Genomic DNA, 19,301 nt, shown 5'->3' with positions numbered 1-19,301 from the left:
ATTTCCAATATCAAATATCAGCCGAGTATCCGAGGTCGCGGATTGTGATTCAAGCACTTGTACGTATGGCTGTGTATCCTCAGTACGTTCTTCTCATCAATAATGGCGATTCCTTGACTGGAGTGACTAAAGCATTGACACTTGGTGCTGTTGATGTTGATCTGGTTTTTGGTTTTCATTTGTCGATTTGAGTTTGGCGATCTTTCCACTCTGCACTTGGCAATTTTTCCGCTTAACTCTCAGTTGGATTTAACTTTGGTAGCTGCGGAAGAGAAAGAGAGAAATGGTCGTTAGCCAATGATCTTTATTAATTACCATATCACAGCTCTATGGCATCGCTTCCCACAGCAACAACTCGTTTCTAGCTCTCCGTCGACTTCAATTAGCATTCAAATGCCAGTCAAAATATTCACTTTTTGTCGCTTTCTTTTTTTTTTGGTTTTATTTTGAGTTTATTTTTTTTGTGGATTTTCTGTGCTGTGTATTTACCAAGCCTCCACAGACAGCGTAAAATCGCGCAATGCCAAAAATAAAAAGCAAACAAAACGCGAACAAAGCAAAAAAATTTGGTAAACAAACTCGGAACTGGGAATGGCCGAAACGAGTTTGCTCCTCTTCCTGGGGCAAGGTGAGAGTCCAGAAAAAAATAAAAAAAAACAAAAAGATAATAACAATAATGGAGCGACGTGGTAAATGAGAAACCGAAATTAATATCAACTGCAAATAGCGCACTTTTTGGCAGGCAGACGCAAAGTGACAAACAAATAGCCCACGGCAAGCCAAACAAAAAAGGAGAAGCGACGGGGAAACAACAAAGAAACATACCCAACAATGGGTACAACAAGCCGAAACAAGGCATTCAGGGTAGTAAAATAAACAAATGGTGGATTGGGTTGGCAAAACAGATGATAGAGTTACAGGCCTGGATAATCTCCTGCGGTTTTTGGCCCCGCATCGAGGCAATCGAGCCATCGTCATCAAAGCGAATTACACAAACGTGACTCTGACATTGTAGGTGGCTGCACTGGAATAACAAAATAACAAACAAATCGGAAAACAAATTAACAAAGGCTGCTTTTGTAACCCAAGCTAGTTGGCGCGCACTCGAATAACATAAACAACGTTACAAAGTTTCCTATTAATAATTTTTTATTATCGACAACGTCATGAGCATACTAAACGCTCCACCGATTCCCCATTCCCTATTCCCCATCACAATTCCAGTCCCTCAAAAGTCAAACGAATCGGCTTCGAACAGCTGGCAACTGAGACAAAGTGTCGGATTTTCACTGGTTTGTCCAACTAATTAGCGAAAATATTGAACCAAACTTCGGCCTAGTCCAGTCTATTCCAGCGCACTCCAGACATTCGGTGCACAGAGAGAAAATACTATCTATAACTGATCAAGAAACTCGTATATTCTCGGAGATTTTTTTTTAAAACTTCTCTTTGTTTAAAATTAAATACTTTTTAATATTATTTAATACCTATTATTTCTCTGTAGACCAATTGAAAATATTTTGAATCCATTTCTCTCACTGTCCCTCCGCTTCAACTCAGTCTAGTCTTGAGTGTCTTGTTTACCGTCGGCTCGGTATGGACATATTTAATTTATCCACTCACACCACTCGCATCGTGAATTATACTATGGATGCTGTAAACGAACTCTGCCGCGCGGTGACATTGAACGGCGTCCACGATACTGCATATACTATACGACGACCGGGGCGTTGACGATGTGCCGCCATGCGTATGAGCGTTATTATCACGTATACGCATGGTAAACATGGTAAACAGCTTTTTTCTCCCCCTTTGTGGGCGCAACGTGGGCGTGGCTGACCGAAAATCACTCGTTGCTTTCGCGTTAATAATTAAATTTACCTTGTACTCTCTACGAAGGCTTAAGGATTCTGATTGAATTAACAAAATAACACAAATATGGGTATGTGTATTTGCAAAAAAATTATTGTCTTTTTTTTTGATTTTACAATAAATATTTTTAATTGGCAAAGAATAGTAGCAAACGGGGCTTGCAATGAATGTTGGTCTGCATAACTCTTACTCTGCATAACTTTACTCCGCATAACTCATACTGCTCCTCATTACTTTAATTAAATATTTGACTCTACCCTTTGCAAACCTTTTCAACTATTTACAGCTGGATATCAAAATGCATTCAGAAGTCATGGCGGGCCTTTGTGACTTTGACTTTCAGCCAGACTCTGGCTTTTTGTTGTCCAGCCATATCACAGTCACACCTCGCCTTTGTCCGATGATTTTAAAACGAAGTTATAAAAAAAAACAGAATTTCATGGACAAAGAGAAAAATCTGCCACCTACTTCTGATTACAATTGAAAAGTTTAATGTTTTGCAAAGGCTTTAATCATGTATAGTAAGCTAGTTCTACAGGCAATTCAGTAAAAATGTATGGAGTTTTTCTAGTAATTATTTCTTATTAATTATTTTCACTACAGATCACAAAATCTAAAAATATCTAATACACAAAAATATATTTTAACGTGGAATGATAAACCTGTTATCAAATAAGATTATCCTTGAATTTAAAACACCTCTATAGTTAAAATCCGATTCATTTCTGCTTTCCCCCGTTTATTACTTAAAATATAGCTGTGCTCTAAAACTCATCTTTTGTTTATTTTCTTTAACATTTCTTTGGTAGCTGCTGTAAAATTTGAAGTGTTTGCTTCTCCCGCCTCCTTGGTGACCGCAATTCGCAATCAGCATGTGTAACCGGGACTGCTGCGAGGCCAGGTCTCCGATTGCCAAGCGAATGGCGGCCCGGCGGCTCTTGCAACTGGAGGAGGAGGAGCGCCGGAAGCCCAAGCTGGTAATCCCGACGCCACAGAGCCTTTTCTATCCCTTCGAGGAAGTCGAGGCCATGGCCAACTACATCATCGACGTCAGTCACATCCGTCCGAAGTACGGCTTGATTTGCGGTAGCTTCTTGGGCTTGTTAATCTCCCTGGTGGAGGAGCCCGTGGTCATTCCCTACGAGGACATCCCCAACTTCCCAGCCGGCCTGGAACCGGACTGCAACTTTGTGGTGGGCACTGTGATGGGTGCCCCCATCATGGCGATTGCCAATCGGTTCCACGTCTGCGATGGCTACAATCTGGCCACCTGTTCGCTGCCCGTTCGCGTGATGCAGTTGTGCGGGGTCAAGACCATCATGCTGACCTCCGAGGCAGCCGCTGTCAATGTGGACTTCGCCCTGGGCGACATAATGCTGATCGCCGACCACATCAACATAGTGGGCATGATGCACCAGACATCGCTGGAGGGTCCCAGTGATCCGCGCTTCGGCAGCCGATTCTTCTCGATGGTCAATGCCTACGATAAGGGTCTGTTGGCAAAGGCCCTCGAGATTGGCAAGCGGATGGGCATCCATCAGTTCCTGCACCAAGGGGTTTTCGCCTGCCTGGGAGGTCCTGTGCTCGAGACCCTGGCCGAGGAACGAATGCTGCGGACGATGCAAGTGGAGGCAGTGGGATTGTCCCTGGTGCCCGAGGTCATAGCCGCCCATCATGGTGGGCTGAAAGTTCTCGCCTTTGTGATTATCAGTTCGGTGGCAAACGAAAGGGAAAGCGAGGAAAAGGAAAAGCAAAATGACAGGGATATGGAGGGCAGAGTGGAAAAGGACGAGGCACCCGAATCCTTGGAGGTATCACCGCTAAGGCTGCAGGCCTGTTCCGATTTGATCGGTCGAATGCTCTACTCTATGCACCATGAGCTCTGACGTTCGAAAATAGATTTCTTGAAGCCCCCGCCTGATTTGTTGTATTTTTTGTGTGGTGTTGCCAACGCGGAAATAGCGACAGGTGCAGCTGTTGCCGCAAATTTCACAGGGAAGAGTTGTCGCGAGGGGGAGGTGTAAAATGCGAGATTTTAGATAGGAAATGTGAGGTGCGAGTGTGCCTGGTGTCAGCCTGTCTAACGGTCGCCCCAAATGGCTGGCAATAAAAAGCTCAGAGTGCTCGTATCGGAGCACACTGACCGTATACGTAATGCGCCCGCTTTGGTGCCCGAAATGTACAGTGTACAGTCGCCATCTGTAAAATACATTTTATGGCAATTAGCTAGAAATGAAACCCGAACTACTTTGTTGCTTTGGGCCAACACGTTTGTTTGAGACAGCGAAGGAGATACGAAAAGTGTGTAAATTCTTTTATTTAATTAAAATGTATTTATTTATTACGAATAAAAAATTGGATAATAATTTAGGTAAGTAACCTGAACACACAGAAATACCTGCTGGTCTATTTCTCTTTTAATTAATACCTTTAATTGGTAATTTAGAAGGTAATCTTTTTAGTATTTATTCACAATGGTTATTTTCATAATCTGTCAAATCAACTTATCGCCAATTAATTCACAAATAAATACCACAAAAGTGGTAAAATGTTTCGCTCCTTTATTTGGCCAATGCCTTTTGTCAACCATTTGGTTATTTCATTTATCCGTAATGCTCCCTCCAACCAACTTGCCAACGCTTAGCCCTATTCTGTAATGACAATTACAAACTTGCGCACCGACTTCTTCTTTGTTCGTCATTGTTGCTAATTTTATTATTTGCCATTGTGGCGAGGCGATGCGATGCGATGACGAGCAACGTTTGTGCTCGCTTATTGACGCTGATTGTTCAGATATAAGTGCATATATATATGGTAGGGGGAGGGGACGAATATATAGAGATAGCCACGAGCTGTTTGCCTTGCGATTTGTGTGTTACGTTTGCTCGTTGTGCGCTGCTGTTTTCTGTTTTCAGCTGTGCGATCATGCGGCTAGAAAGCGAGATTTTCCCCGGCTTGCACCGATTTCCCCCGATTTCGTCCGATTTCCCCCGATTCAGATTCGGCTTGTGGCATTACGCTAATGAGTTTGTTGCGGCCAGTTCGTTGACCCCACGGGCTGTGCTTATTTTCAATAAGCGTTGGAAAATTGAATGCAATTTGCCACCAGTTCTGACTGCGTTATATCTGTATCGCTCTATATGTACATTGTACGTATAGAATGCGGTTCTGTGGGCCAGTTCAGTGCACTGGCATTACAATTTAATTTTAAATATCAAAAGCATTTGGGGCATTTGTGCGTGAATATCGGCGTGCCAACAATTGCGCTGCCTGCTGATTCACCGATGCATATCTGCATCTCAGCGATACAAAGATGCCGAGATACGTAGGTACATAGATGCAGTGCATAGTTCTGGCATTTCAATTGACGCTGGGTGCAACATCTGGCCGTTATTTTGACAATTTAATCGTCAACAAGTATCTGACGCAATTTAAATGGCAAGCAGATGCCGACCATTCTGCGAGAAGTGCTCAATGCTCAATGCTCAATCAACTGACACTGCAAACAAATGCTAATTATAATGCCAAGAGGTGTCAGTAATCTCTACAAAATCCATCTGGGATTGTTGAAAGATATTTTCCCTTAAAATAATTTATTAAAATAGTTTAATATCAATTTATAAATATTTTAGACCAGACAAACCGTCATTTCATTTGCGTCTCATTTGATTCAATTATTTTCATGACAAATAAATCAATCACCAATTATTCCGCAAAAATAGGAATTCTATTTTCGCACACAAAATTACATTTACTATAAAATTATTATTCAATTGTAATGCGAATTGATAACTCCTGCATTTGTTACACAATTTTTGCTTGTTGCTAGGTCACTTCTGCATACGGCTTCTAATCATCTGCCACCATAAACAATATTTAAAGATTAGATTTTTTCATATATTAACTTGACTTAAGTCGATCCAATCAATTTTTATTAAGTCTGCTGATATAAACTGGGGGTTGTTTGTGCTGTTTGGGAAATCCAGGTATTGTCAGCAAACGAAGTGATTATTAAGAAACCCTGAGTAACAAACTTCGAAACCCCTTACATTAAATGTAAAAAATTAAAAACGAAGCAAAGAGGAAATCCGTAAGATGTGGAACCAACTAATATGCCCTTAGTTCGGAAGCGTAGGAAAAATGGCATGGAAGTTACTCAGTTTGTGTGTGACTACTTGTAATAAGGAAAAGTAGAAAATTGCACAAAATAAACGGCAGTCCGAGTAAGCCAGACTGTGTTGCAGTTGCCAGTGTTGCTGTTGCACTTGTTGTTGCTGCTGTTTGCCGTTGAGAGTTCAGTAACCTCGCATTGCGCCCATAGAAGTGACGATAATTTTAGCAGCAGTCGTATTGTAAGTAGTGCACATAAAACAGATAATAGTATTGTTACAATAATTATATCTTTTTATGTAAATACAAATTTCATGTCATTCGAATTAATTAATGTAAAAAATATATAAATTACTTAATAAAATAAAATAATTTGTATGGTTTTATATCTGTAGATAATTGTATTTTTATATTTTTTTTAATAACCTTTAAATAACTAATGTGAAAAGCATATTGAATAAATAATGCGAGTGGTCACAGGTAATTGCAAAGCTCTTTCCTGTTGTTCCCAAACCAAAAGGACCTTTTCAGGCGATTTGGCAAACCGTTTCAGTTGTTTTTGCCGCTCGAAAGCCGCTTAAAATTGATTGCAACATTGAAGGGGAGCACATATCAATTGGCCTCTCTATCGGGGGTTCAAGTGATTTCCCATCACACACTCACATGCTCACATACTAACGCTGCCAGCAATCTTAATGCGCCTGACAACAGCGAAACAAACAACAGCAACAGCGGCGAGCCGCGAGCAACAGTTGTTCGAGTGCACTGTGTGCGTGAGTATCTGTGTGCCGCGCGGTCGTGTGTGTAGGAGTATCTGTGTGCGAGTCGCAACGACATAGCAACCATTTATCATAATTGCCATTAACTGTCGGCCATTCCTCAATTCTTTTCGGCCCGTAGCATTGCGTATTCGCCGGGATGGCACAAAAAAAAGTGTAATTCACTTCCGAGCAGGGGTTTTATTTTTAAAGGCTTAGCACATTCTTCTTTTCCCTTGTTTTTGCATTTTACATTTCGCATTCATGTCGCTGTAATTAATTGATTCATCAGTGGCTATTGTGTAACTGTAACAATGGGCGTTGAAGACAGCAAAAAACAAGGTTCTGAACGTTTCATTTAAAACTCACTAACCAGCCACGGGTAAAAGTTAAAAAAGATGCTTAATAAGTCGAGTGATTGCCCAGATATGTGGGTCTTAAGGCCCGATAAGAGGAAGATGCTCGGCCAAGAACAACAAGAGCATGATGAAATAGCCGCGACAGGCGAGTAATGAAAACGGCAAACAAGCGGAGGCAACAAAGTGAATAAATGCCTTCAGCAATTCACCAAAAACTGCTGTGTGAAGCACCGCAGTGGGTCGAAAAGAGATGGAGAACCGCTCACCGAACGAACGGAGCTGCCCAATTTAGATTCCCGTGCGGTAGGTCAAGTGCCAATTTCCACAGCTCGAATTTGTGTGGCAAAGGCAAATCAAATGCTGTAAAATTGAATCAGAAGCACTCGACCCTCAGTCTGCTTTCCATTTGATTCCATTTCCTTAGTTCTCAGCCGAGCCGAATTGTGTGTTTCGCCCTGAAACCTGTTGCTGGCATGACAGCCTGTCAATCAGAAAAGTCCCTGGCCACAGCCAGAAAAAAAAGAAATGGTAAGAGGAATTGGCCAACTGCAGACAGCACATATGGATTCTACCTCAGCTTTGCGGGGATTTCCATGGTAGGTACTGCGAAATATTGCTAGAAAATTGAAGCAGCATCGAAAGTTAGGCTGCGAACCAAACCCACAATTCTACACAGGAAGAAGCTAGTTCCTCTTTAAGTGTGAAAATCGCTCTGAAATCTCTAGCGGTTTGAAATCTTGGCACAAGGAAAGTCTTACGGATAAATTCAAGAAAATTCCGAAAGACGATTTTTATTCGAAAATATAGTTACAATTTTGTGTTAGAGCAACGACAGGTAAATTAATAAATGGAACATTTTCGTTCTGTGCTATCGCCTTTTCGCAAACATTTCTGGTTCTGGTCAAGGCCTAATGGAACCGCACGTGTTGTCCTGAAAGCCTCTTACCGGAATCTTTGTCCTTAAAAGGACTTTTTTCATGTACAGGCTCGGGAAGGGATTAGAAAACTTTTGAAAAATGCATTCCCATTAGGAATATATAGAGGAATGCACAAGATACTTCATTGGGTTCGAATCAAAGACTTACCCTTTGCTCTCCGGAATAAAACTCTCTTCATTTGCTTGACAGCTCTAATTGTAATCTCTTTAATTGCGGTTCATTTGTTCAGGAGACTTAGTGCACAACACCGTTACTTTTCTTTTTTTGTTAGTCTTTCAAATCGTCGCTTTGGCGAGTTCTTTCATTCTACGCTCTCTCCTCTCCTCAGACAACACATAAAATGCAGCCACTAATTCTGGTTCCGAACATAGGAAGCAAAAATACTGTAGATGAAATATTGTTTTGATCAAAATAACGCTTTCGCAACGAAAAACCACACGAAATAAGTAGTCGGGCGAGTGTGAGAAGACATGCGTTTTTCGCCCGATTTCATAAATATAATTCTTGATTTACGCTCTCGCCTGCTCATTAATAATATGGTGTCCATCCCCATTACGATTACCCCAAAAAACCTAAAGAAAAAAACTGAGCTTGCATTTGGCGCGAAAAAATAGACAACAGCAAGCACACAGATAACAATAATAGTTTATATTTAAATTTGAACCGCAGCGGCAGCAACAACAATGGCCAGCATCGTTTAATTTGTTTACGCGGCTCGGGTTCGTTGTTATTCGTCTATGAGGCCAATCTAATTTATGCTCTTGCCTTGTTGTTGTTTCACTTTTGGTTTTGATTTTTTAGTGTTTGTGTTTTTTTTTGCCTCTTTGGCAGTTGCTTTTGCAAGAAATTTCTGTAGTAATTTTCCATGCAATAACAATGATTTTCGGTTTTTGTTCAGTTTTTATTTTTATTTTAGGCGCTATCTTTATCTTTGCCGCCTGCATTTATTTTTTCCCCGTGTTAGCACGAGACGATGAAAATTACCAGAACGGACGCATAAATAAAAACGAACAAATGAAGGAAATAAAAACTAAAAACGGTTATCCGAAATTTTTCGGAGTTTCCTATTTTCCCGCGATCTTCCGCTGCGAGTGGGAGGAGGTATCGGCCGTTATTATCGGGTTTTCTGTCCGCTGCTCGGTGCGCGCTAGCTAGCCGGACAACTGAACGCGGCCAGCGAAAAACTTCAACTGAATCCGAACCGAAACGAGCGGAGCAACCGAAATACGCTGCCCATACAGCTGATATCGCAGCCCCAATGCAACAACAACAGCTGACGACGGCGGAGAGCCGAAGAGCACTCGGCACACTGGGGGAAACTTTGGGTGTGTTCTAAAGAAAGAAATAAATTGTTGAGTTAATAAATTTTGAAATTAATAAATCTAATTGGTTTAAAAAACACGATAAGTATGCTATAAAATATTTTTAGTAGGGAAGCCTATTCCTTATTCGATGTTCAAAGCATACTTTCAGATACCTTTATCGGTGATTATTTATTCTAAAATATATTTGGATAGGTTTGTAAAAAAATTAAAAATTAGATTGTTTCTTTATCCAAATACATTGACTACTTGTCTTTGTTTCTTCACAAAATTATTGATTGATTTTAAATTTTATCAAAATTTATATTTGACTTAATCTTAATCTGATTTAAGTTTGGTTTTCTCGTTTTCCTCTGTGTAAGCTTATTACGAGCAACAGAGCGAAAGGGAGAGAGTGCTGGAGACCCAGTGTGTGGGACAGAGGAAGCATGCATAGCAGCAACAGGCAAAAGCAGTTAATTGGGCTGGCGGGGGCGGGACGGTGGGAGTGGCGCAGTAGGCGCATGAGAGACGTTCGCTTTGACTCTTTGTTGCTGCTGATTTGCTGCATCTATTTTGTTGCCGTTGTCAAGGGTTACATTGCATGCCAAGTGCGCTACAAAAAAATATGATCAAGATGCGTTACGCTATAAAAAATAGAAATATTGCATTTAACTTAATTATGGGCTAAAAATTAAATTTTAAAATTGTACAAGACTTAAAGTTATTAATAAAATTTTTTTTTATTTCAACTCATCCAAAATTTGTTGTCTTTTTTAAGTACATTTAAGTTTGGAAAAACTCAAAAAAATCTAAAATCATTTATAAAGGTGTCCAAAAGTAGGCAACGAAATACTTTTTGCGATTTTATTTTTCACTGCATATTCTTAGACCCCCATAATTTATTGCCATGACAACGTAAACTGTTCCACAGAATTTGGTATTTTATCAACTTGATCTCCTCAGTTAGTTTCAGCATTATTACTTCCCAAAAAATGAGTAGTATTATTATGCTTATCTTTTTGTCCCCGCTACAGAGTATCCTGAGTTCATATAGACTGAATCAAAATATACAGTTGTTTTCTGTGTTTGCCCTTTCTTCTTTTGATTTTTATTTTTTGTCCAACATATGTGGAAAGCACTGGCACAGGCAACAGCAACAGCCAACAGCAGCAACAATAACAACCATTGACAACGAAGCGACAAATGCGACGCTTCAAATGATTGAACTCTTAAATGGCTGAGGCCTATAAAAACTGGGTGTGAGTGTGTGCGTCGCAGTGCCTTTGGATGCAAATGTGTACTTTGTTATCAACACTTCTTTCTTGTGCGCCCTCCTATCCCGCCCCCTCCCCCCTCGCCCCTTTATGCAGCGTTGGGCCCATCGAAATAGTCAACATTGGCGGGCTCTCAAAGCAAACAGTTTACAGTCAAGACCCGGTAACGCAAACTAGAATAGTTCGGCGTAAGAATATTTAGATCGGGGGAAAAGTAAAATGAAGTGTGGTATTCAAAAAGTTAAAAATGATTAACAATTTTACCGATAATCGAATCATAATTCACATTAAGCGTTTTAAAAGCTAAATATTACGAACCAAAAAGTATAATTGTATAAATTTAAAAATATGCACCTGTAATAAAACCTTTAAAGATTTCTCTGGTATAATATGCAACCTCGATAACATTAAGGAACATTTTATAAAGACAAATAGTTTGATTCAAACTATAATTTACCGAATATTTACTGTACTTGAAGCTCGGCAGAAAGATTTCATAGAGACATGGCCCTGGCTTTGTTTACTCTATGAAGACATTTTCCGGCTCTAGACTCTCCGTATCTGCATCGCCCCCCTTTCTTTCTCTGAAAGTATCCAGCGAATTGCAATAAGTGGCGGCGATAAATAAAGTGCCCGTCCCCATTTTTATTTTATAGCTAAATCGTGAGACAATAAAATGCTAAGGCAATGAATGCGATGGGAAGTGAAATTAATAAGCACTCGAGTGCAAAGTACTGTTCGCCACTATTATAGGCCGAATGCTGGGGATTTGCATTAAAGTAGGGGGGGAAATGCTTATCAGTAATGGGAGCAACAGCAGCAGCGAGCTGATAACAGGGCCGATACCGAAATACTTGCGATGTCGACGTGTGCGTGCCTGTAGATTATTATTATTATTGATTAATAAACAATTTTCTCACTCACACAGAAAATAGCTAATAGCTAAAAGCTAGAGGCTGTAGATATGTACGGTATGTTTATGAGTACATATGTATGTATGTGTAAAGGCGACGCGACCGATAAGGAATGACCGATTTAGTTCTATAGTTCATATAGCGATAGCTAACATCAGACTCGATTGACCCACAAAGATGGGGCGACAAACACCAAAGGCATTCTTATGTTCACACTTATTATTGTACTAGGGTCTAAGAAAATACTCTGAGATCATTTCAAATAGCAAAAAAGGATGATTTGCCAAATTACAAACGGCGACGCTAGAACAAGAAATTTTTCTGTTTGAATTCCACATATATGTTCCTATATTTGGACAAGAAAATGTATAATCGTACAAATACTTAAAATCTCTTCCTAAAAATATTTTCTTTAATATTTAAATGCAATTTATTAAAAAGCTAAAAAATAATTATTTTACCTAGATATCAGCTTTTATATTAAACGCAACTCAGATTCCATTTTCAAAACTTATTTATTGCATTTAAATAATAACGGAAACCAGAGTAAATTCGTACGATTTTGTAAAAACTGCTATGACAGGTACAATAATATTTTAGTTCTGAAATTAATTGTACTGACTAAGTGAAGATAAAGAAAAAACAAACAATTATCCGCGGAAGGATTTAATTTTTATTTGGCAGTTAAATTACAAAATCACATAAAATATTTGTAGTTGTATTTTTGGGAAAAAATATCGTTGGCAAAAAATGGGTTATTGCAGGGGCGAACACAGGGGTGTTAAGACCTCACTCTCGGGTAAAATTCAAAAAATTCCGATTCGCAAAGAACCTTCGGCTAAATTCCTGTAAATCGTTGGGTTTTTATGTTTCTATTTTTCCCTTTTCGAATAATTGGTGGCATATCAGGGCCAATTTGTCCTTTTTTTGGAGCAAACACGTTCCAGAGGACACACTAAATGAATCACGAATCGCGGAAAAAAACGGGAAACGGATACAAGGCCGGAAGTCGGGGAAAAATTCGCATCCATGGCCTGACATTTAATTGCCTGGGGTTCAGTGGTGAGTTGATCGGTTGCAACCCGATAAACAAGCTGTGTTTGCATGAACATACCGACGACCCTTTCACCTGGATTGAGTTACAGCTCTGGCCCTTAGAAAAACCATCCTGAAACCGCCAGAGCCACCCGAAATCCCACCGACCACCACCCACTGTTTGCCAATCCGATGACGACAACGATGACCGTTAATCTGCCTCGCAGATTGGCCAGGTGCTGATTGCTTTTTTACCTGTTGCGTATTCCCACCTGCAATTCCGATATCCCCGCCGCTGGGATTGCGACCAAATAGAAGCATTCAATGCATTTGAATTCACCTAATTAGTTCATGTAGGTTTATGTAGTTCATGTTATGCTTTAATCGCCGCCGGCGTTTTACGTCCATCAGATTCAGAAACAGTCCGCTATAGAAATTGTAAATGCTAATTGGTTGTGGAAGGCAAGGGCAGGGAACCTTGAAATTGTTAAATTTTGAAAAGTTTCAGGCAAATTGCAATGCTAAACTTAAATAAAAATTAAGATAATTAAGATTTTAATCATATTAGAGTTTGGCTTAAAATGGGGTTTGGAGTAGTGTGTTCTTCTGTGACTTGGCCAAAAATAGTGAAAAGTCAAAAGCACATACTTTTTATAAACAGCGAAAAGTTAAAAAATTATTCCACGAAACTTTCTGACAAACTTTGAAAAATTAATTCTTGTTGCCAGTTCTTACATTGATTTTCCATGGTTTTTTAAAGTTTAACGACGAAGCCCCAGAATAATTTTATTAGTGAACGCGCAGCACATAAACTTGTCTTTTCTGACCTAAAGCGCAAAGGTTACTCCTCTTCTGAATAATTCACGGTTATATCATTATACAGAGCTAGTCTCAAGAACGCTTCTTAGTCAGAGATACGAATTGGCAGCTTCTTGAGATCATTCTCTAAAAAACAGTTTTCAGGTTAAGCATTGAACCGAAGGAAGGGACGGCTTTTATGGACATCAAGGTAGGTTTAAAAAGAAACTATGATAATTTTACTTTTTTAACTACCATTTAGTTTTGGAAATTCATTTTTCGCTAGCATTACTTTTAAGGACTCTAATGAGTAATATTTTCAGGGACTTTAATTTTTTTATGCACCCGGAAATGGTGGCGCCATTCGTGTCTGCTTTAGGTACTATCAATTTAAGTGCCCGAGCAATCGATAGCATTCAACGTTCCAATTGGACTGCTATCGATAAGAGGCGCAACAGCTGATTTTGATAGTTGCGTTCGTTTTGAGTTGAATTTTAGTTAATTTACGCCGGTTATCACTGAAATGGCCCCACCAAAGGCCGCCAGCCAGCGACAGGCGGTGCGGCGCAAGAAGTCCGGCACCCTGGTGGACTCCATCCTGGACAAGTACCTCAATGTGCGGTTCTTCAAGTACCTGGTGCTGGAGCCGGCCGCCCTGCCCATAGTTGGGCTTTTCGTGCTCCTCGCGGAGGCGGTGATCAACGTGGTGGTCATCCAGAGGGTTCCCTACACGGAGATCGACTGGGTGGCCTACATGCAGGAGTGCGAGGGTTTCCTCAACGGCACCACCAACTACGCCCTGCTCCGCGGTAAGTTTCCCTTCCCTTTTTCTTCGGTTTCGGGTTTATTTTTAGCGACAGGTGACCCCATTCTGGGCTTCCTTTCCCGGCACCTGCTCTTGTTTACTTTGTCAGGCGATCATGCTGTTAAACTTTCTTATTGGAAAAGGTTTAGGGCACAATATTCCCACTTTTCTGGTTTATTGCTTGAAGTTTAACAAAGAAATACATCTATATACTAATGGTTTATCTTAAAATTTGAGATATAATATATAACATAAACTCAGAAGCAATATAGAAAATGGTATTTAGAAGTCTAACAAAGAAATAAATCTATATACTAATGGTTTTTCTTAAAATTTGAGATAATATATAACATAAACTCAGAAACTTAATATTTCTTGAATACGTTTTTTATTTACAATTAATTCTCAATTTCTTAAATTTTGTGACAAAATATAACATTAACTCTGGAGCAATAAAGAAATTTGTATTTAAACTCAATACTTCATTAGTTTGAAGAAAACTTGGTATTTTGAAATAGAAAATAAAAAATATTCACAAGTACCATACTTTTGTTTTTCTAATAGATACTAGTTTTTTTATGTCTTTTTCTTTAAAAACTATAAATTTCATTACTCATAATTTTAAACGTCCAAAATGGCAAAGTTGTCTCTTGGCACAACAAATCTGAAAACCAAAACTAAATTTCAATAGAAAAAGTTTCAATTAAAATTGCTCGAATGACGGTCAATTTGGTTTATTCATCTCGAACCAACTCGTATTTGGAATACACTCCCTCGGTTCCCGCCCCTCGCTTAGATTAGCAACAATAACGTGCGTTAACTTAGACACTAACAAACAGAATCGACTGTCAGTTGAACATGGACTTGATTTTGTTTATGAAGCCTCCGCCGTCGCCTTGTCCGGATCCGGATCCGCCGCCTTCTTTCGCTTTGGTTTCGTGTTCCGTCCGCTGGTCTTTGCCTTTGCCTTCTGTTTCTGCTGCTGCTCCTTCTCCTTCTCCTGGCTTGGAGGATCGATCTTCTCCTGCTGCAGCTGCTCCTGATGCCTCACTCGCTCCTGCGCTGCAACGAGAGATGGGGGAAAGAAAAGAGAGAACACCATCATTTAACATAGCTCGCACATAAAACGCACGTATATTTCAACTACGAATTCAAGCTCCAAGCTCCTTTCATTCAGAGATTGCATTGGTAGATCTGGAGATTATTTACGTTGCTTTCTTACTGCCATCTTTGCGATTCGTGATGCCGTGGATCTGGCCCGGAGTGTCCTCCTCCAGCTCGGCGTACGCCTCGATGAGGGCCAGTCGCTGCTTGTCCAGCTTCCTGCCCGACGGCACCGCGATCTTGATGTGCACGTAGTGATCGCCGTGCCCGTGGGCGTTCACCCGCTTCAGGCCCTTGCCGCGCAGCCTGATCTTGTGGTGGGACGAGGTCCCCGGCTCCACGTTGATCCACTGGTCCTCGTAGACGCCCTGCACGCGCACCGTGCCGCCGAGCACCGACTGGGCCAGCGAGATGGCCGCATCGGTGTGCACGTCGGCGCCCTCGCGGCGGAAGTAGTCGCTGCGCTCCACGCGGAAGGTGACGAACAGCTCCTTGCTGCCCACCTGCATGCGCACCGTCTGCCCGTTCTCGATGCCCGCCGGCACCGGAACGGTGACCTTGCGCCGCTGCACGGTGCGTCCCTTGCCCTCGCACTCGCTGCACGGATACTTGATGTGCTGCCGCGTTCCCTGGCAGTAGCGGCAGGTGGAGCGCATGACGAAGGGGCCCGTGGACACCGTTTCGAAGCCGGTGCCGTTGCAGTACTGACAGCGACCCGGTTTCGTGCCCGGCTCGCACTTGGAGCCGGCGCACTTGGGGCACTGGTCGACCACATTGACGTTCACATCCTTGTTGACGCCGCGCGCCGCCTGGGCGAAGGTCAGGTCCATCACCATCTCCTGGGCCTGGCCGAAACCGAACTTGGAGTCGGCGAAGTCGTCGAAGCTGTTCGTCCGGAAGTTGTTGCCCTCGCCGAAGATCTTGCGGAACAGCTCCTCGGGATCGATGGTCGAGCGGAACTGCCAGTTCTGCGAGAAGCCCTCGGGCCCGAAGCCACCTCCTCCGCCGCCGGGGAAACCGCCGCCCTGGCGGCCCATATTCTCCGCCGTCTGGCCGTAGGTGTCGTACTCACGGCGCTTCTGCTCGTCGCTGAGCACCTCGTAGGCCTCGGAGACCTCCTGGAACTTGCGGCCCGCGTCCGGATCCTCCTTGTTCGTATCGGGATGGTACTTCTTGGCCAGCTGGTAGTAGGCCTTCTTGATGTCCTTGCCGTTGGCGTTCTTGGCCACGCCCAGCGTCGTGTAGTAGTCCTTGGCCAGGAGGCGGCGCGTGGTGTGCAGGCGGCGTTCTTGCGATGGATTTCCTGCGCTCCTCGTCGGTTTCCATGCGCTGGAGAGGCTTCGGCAGGCGATGGCACTGGGCGTGGAGCACGCGGTGGCCGCCAGGTAGCTGCGCACCGCCGGCAGGTGCCGAAATACGAATAAATTTTTACACGAAATCATCATTTTTCCATAAAAGTATCAGTTTTTCAGCTAACATGCCGTAACCTCCATGCTGCCCTACGAATGCTTCTCTCTCGCTCGCTCCTTCGCTCGGTGTTCCGTTCCCGTTGACGTTTTGACAGTCGCCCCGCAACGCGGCCCGTTACGTCAGTCGAACAGCTGATTTTGAATTTGAATGGCCAACGGCTAAAAGTGACTGAATTTAAAATATATTTTAGTTGATTTTCTAAAATTATTACTGGATAAGCCCGTTTTAAATTGTTTTTTTAATTTTTACTGGCTAACTACCATTTCAAAACAATGTTAATATTCATACATATCTCAGAACTTTTCTGTTTATTTTTCAAAATTATTACTGGTTTATTATCCCCAGTTTATCCCCAAAACCTTTTCCTTCGATTTAATTATATTTTGTCATTCTGTATTTTCAATAATTAATTTTAAAAATGTATGTCATTAGATTTAAGAACTAATTTTGTTCGAATATAAAATTGTTTATCCGTTGTGACTAGCGTTGTAATTTGTAAGTTATACAATTTATAGCTTTAGGAAGCCAAAACAATAAATAATACTAATATTTCCATTAAAATTTGTACATGTATTTAAGATATTTTCTACTATTTATACCCGTTACTCGTAGAGTAAAAGGGTATACTAGATTCGTGCAAAAGTATGTAACAGCTAGAAGGAAGCGTTTCCGACCCCATAAAGTATACATATTCTTGATCAGGGTCACTAGCCGAGTCGATCTAGCCATGTCCGTCTGTCCGTCTGTATGAACGCTGAGATCTCAGAAACTACAAAAGCTAGAAGGTTGAGATTTCCCACACATATTCTTTGGCTTCCTACGCAGCGCAAGTTTATTTTAGCCGAGCGCCACGCCCCCTCTAACGCCCACAATCGCCCACTAACGATTTTAAAATGGGTCCTGCGCCCACATCTTTAAAGATTTCCGAGAAGTATAAATGCAATTTTGTTGTGTATATTTATACCTATCGAAATGTAGAAGACATTTTTCAAATCGGACCATTCATTAAAAAGTTATACGATTTATAAATTGTCAACATATATCTATCTCCCTCGCACTCCCTTTAGCTGAGTTACGATTATTAGTCGGGACACCAACCCGACTATAGCGTTCTCTCTTGTTTTCCTAATAATTCCAATATTTATTTATTTCAAGTCTTTTCTACTTATTTTCTTTAAGTATTACTAACTTAAATCGTTTAAATATATTATTTAAATATATTTCCTTATTTTCTAGGTGACACTGGACCTCTGGTTTATCCCGCCGCCTTCGTTTACATCTACTCGGCTCTCTACTATGTGACCTCCCACGGAACGAATGTCCGCCTGGCGCAGTACATCTTCGCCGGGATCTACCTGCTCCAGCTAGCCCTGGTGCTGCGGTTATACGCGAAGAGCAGGAAGGTGCCGCCCTACGTCCTGGTGCTCAGTGCCTTCACCTCGTACCGCATCCACTCGATCTACGTGTTGCGTCTCTTCAACGATCCGGTGGCCGTGCTGCTGCTCTACGCCGCCCTCAATCTCTTCCTGGATCGCCGATGGAATCTCGGTAGCATTTTCTTTAGCCTGGCGGTGGGCGTTAAGATGAACATCCTGCTGTTTGCTCCGGCTCTACTCCTCTTCTATCTGGCCAATCTGGGACTCCTAAAGACGATCCTGCAGTTGGCCGTTTGTGGAGGGATCCAAGTGCTGCTGGGAGCTCCCTTTCTGCTCACCCACCCGGTGGAGTATCTCCGTGGGAGCTTCGATTTGGGCCGTATCTTCGAGCACAAGTGGACGGTGAACTATAGGTTTTTGAGTAGAGAGCTCTTCGAGAACCGATCCCTCCACCTTTCCCTGCTGGGCCTCCATCTGCTGCTCCTCGTGGCCTTTGCCAAGCCCACCTGGACCTTCTTCCAGAGCTACGTGCGCCTGCGCCGCATTGAGGATCAGCTGCAGCCGCAAATAGAGCAGCAGAATCGAGAGGTGAAGGCCCAGAAGAAGGCCAAGAAAGCGGAGAAGCACCAGGATCAGAAGAAGTTCACCTCCGAACAGCAGTCCTTCCTGAAGGCCTTCGAAAGGAGCCTGCAAAAGGCGTCGGGAGCGAAGGCAGCTGCAGCTCCTGTCCAAACAGAACCAGAACGCTATGGCATCCACTTTGATCGCTGCACTCAGCTGGCCCTGCTGCCCTTCTTCCTGGCCAACCTGGTGGGCATTGCCTGCTCCCGATCGCTGCACTATCAGTTCTACGTCTGGTACTTCCACTCGCTGCCCTATTTGGCTTGGTCCACGCCGTACTCGCTGGGCGTGCGCTGCCTCATCCTGGGACTCATCGAGTACTGCTGGAACACCTATCCCAGCACGAACTTCTCCAGCGCTGCCCTGCACTTCAGCCACATCGTCTTGCTGGCGGGAGTGGCCAAGCAGCTCATCCAGACCATGCGATTGAACAATGCGGCCAAAAAGGAGCAGCTGGAACAGCAGAAGAAGGTTCAGTAGGCGGAGGAACTTTCTAGCCACGTGTGCCACTTGAAAACATATTGATTATGCCAAAAAATAAAAAGTACTTACACTAAATATCA

General features: G+C 42.3%; 4 protein-coding genes across 9 annotated transcripts; 2 read left to right on the top strand and 2 right to left on the bottom strand.

Annotated features, from left to right (window-relative positions):
* Window positions 1-17: 17 nt before the first annotated feature.
* On the bottom strand, window positions 18-9,230 carry LOC123003470 (uncharacterized). Of its 3 annotated transcripts, XM_044396057.2 has the most exons (3): window positions 9,022-9,230; window positions 8,185-8,420; window positions 18-262 (listed from the first exon to the last, which is right to left on the bottom strand). In XM_044396057.2, the coding sequence occupies exon 3, from the start codon at window positions 177-179 to the stop codon at window positions 18-20; it is 162 nt and encodes a 53-aa protein (XP_044251992.1). In that variant the 5' UTR covers window positions 180-262; window positions 8,185-8,420; window positions 9,022-9,230. The 3 variants fall into 3 exon arrangements, with proteins under 3 accessions (XP_044251992.1, XP_044251991.1, XP_044251993.1); XM_044396056.2 differs by having other exon boundaries at window positions 8,185-9,230; XM_044396058.2 differs by lacking the exons at window positions 8,185-8,420; window positions 9,022-9,230 and adding an exon at window positions 923-1,024.
* On the top strand, window positions 2,619-3,793 carry LOC108061402 (purine nucleoside phosphorylase 1). Its single transcript, XM_017147535.3, has one exon. It carries the CDS (start codon window positions 2,745-2,747, stop codon window positions 3,756-3,758), a length of 1,014 nt encoding a protein of 337 aa, XP_017003024.2. The 5' UTR covers window positions 2,619-2,744; the 3' UTR covers window positions 3,759-3,793.
* Window positions 9,231-13,803: 4,573 nt separating the features above from the next.
* On the top strand, window positions 13,804-19,278 carry Alg3 (Alg3, alpha-1,3- mannosyltransferase). The gene is made up of 2 exons (XM_017147580.3): window positions 13,804-14,171; window positions 17,978-19,278. Exons 1-2 carry the CDS (start codon window positions 13,886-13,888, stop codon window positions 19,216-19,218), a joined length of 1,527 nt encoding a protein of 508 aa, XP_017003069.3. The 5' UTR covers window positions 13,804-13,885; the 3' UTR covers window positions 19,219-19,278.
* Window positions 14,871-16,820, bottom strand: LOC108061422 (protein tumorous imaginal discs, mitochondrial). 4 transcript variants are annotated; one of them, XM_017147577.3, is made up of 2 exons: window positions 15,390-16,820; window positions 14,871-15,224 (listed from the first exon to the last, which is right to left on the bottom strand). In XM_017147577.3, exons 1-2 carry the CDS (start codon window positions 16,714-16,716, stop codon window positions 15,016-15,018), a joined length of 1,536 nt encoding a protein of 511 aa, XP_017003066.3. In that variant the 5' UTR covers window positions 16,717-16,820; the 3' UTR covers window positions 14,871-15,015. The 4 variants fall into 4 exon arrangements, with proteins under 4 accessions (XP_017003066.3, XP_017003067.3, XP_017003065.3 ...); XM_017147578.3 differs by having other exon boundaries at window positions 14,871-15,229; window positions 15,390-16,819; XM_017147576.3 differs by having other exon boundaries at window positions 14,871-15,229; window positions 15,377-16,816.
* Window positions 19,279-19,301: the final 23 nt, after the last annotated feature.

Source organism: Drosophila takahashii, chromosome 2R, assembly GCF_030179915.1.
Source record: "Drosophila takahashii strain IR98-3 E-12201 chromosome 2R, DtakHiC1v2, whole genome shotgun sequence".
In the NCBI taxonomy this organism is placed as follows: Eukaryota; Metazoa; Arthropoda; class Insecta; order Diptera; family Drosophilidae; genus Drosophila; species Drosophila takahashii.
Note: the sequence above shows the minus strand (reverse complement) of the source record. Positions and strands in the feature narration are given on the sequence as shown.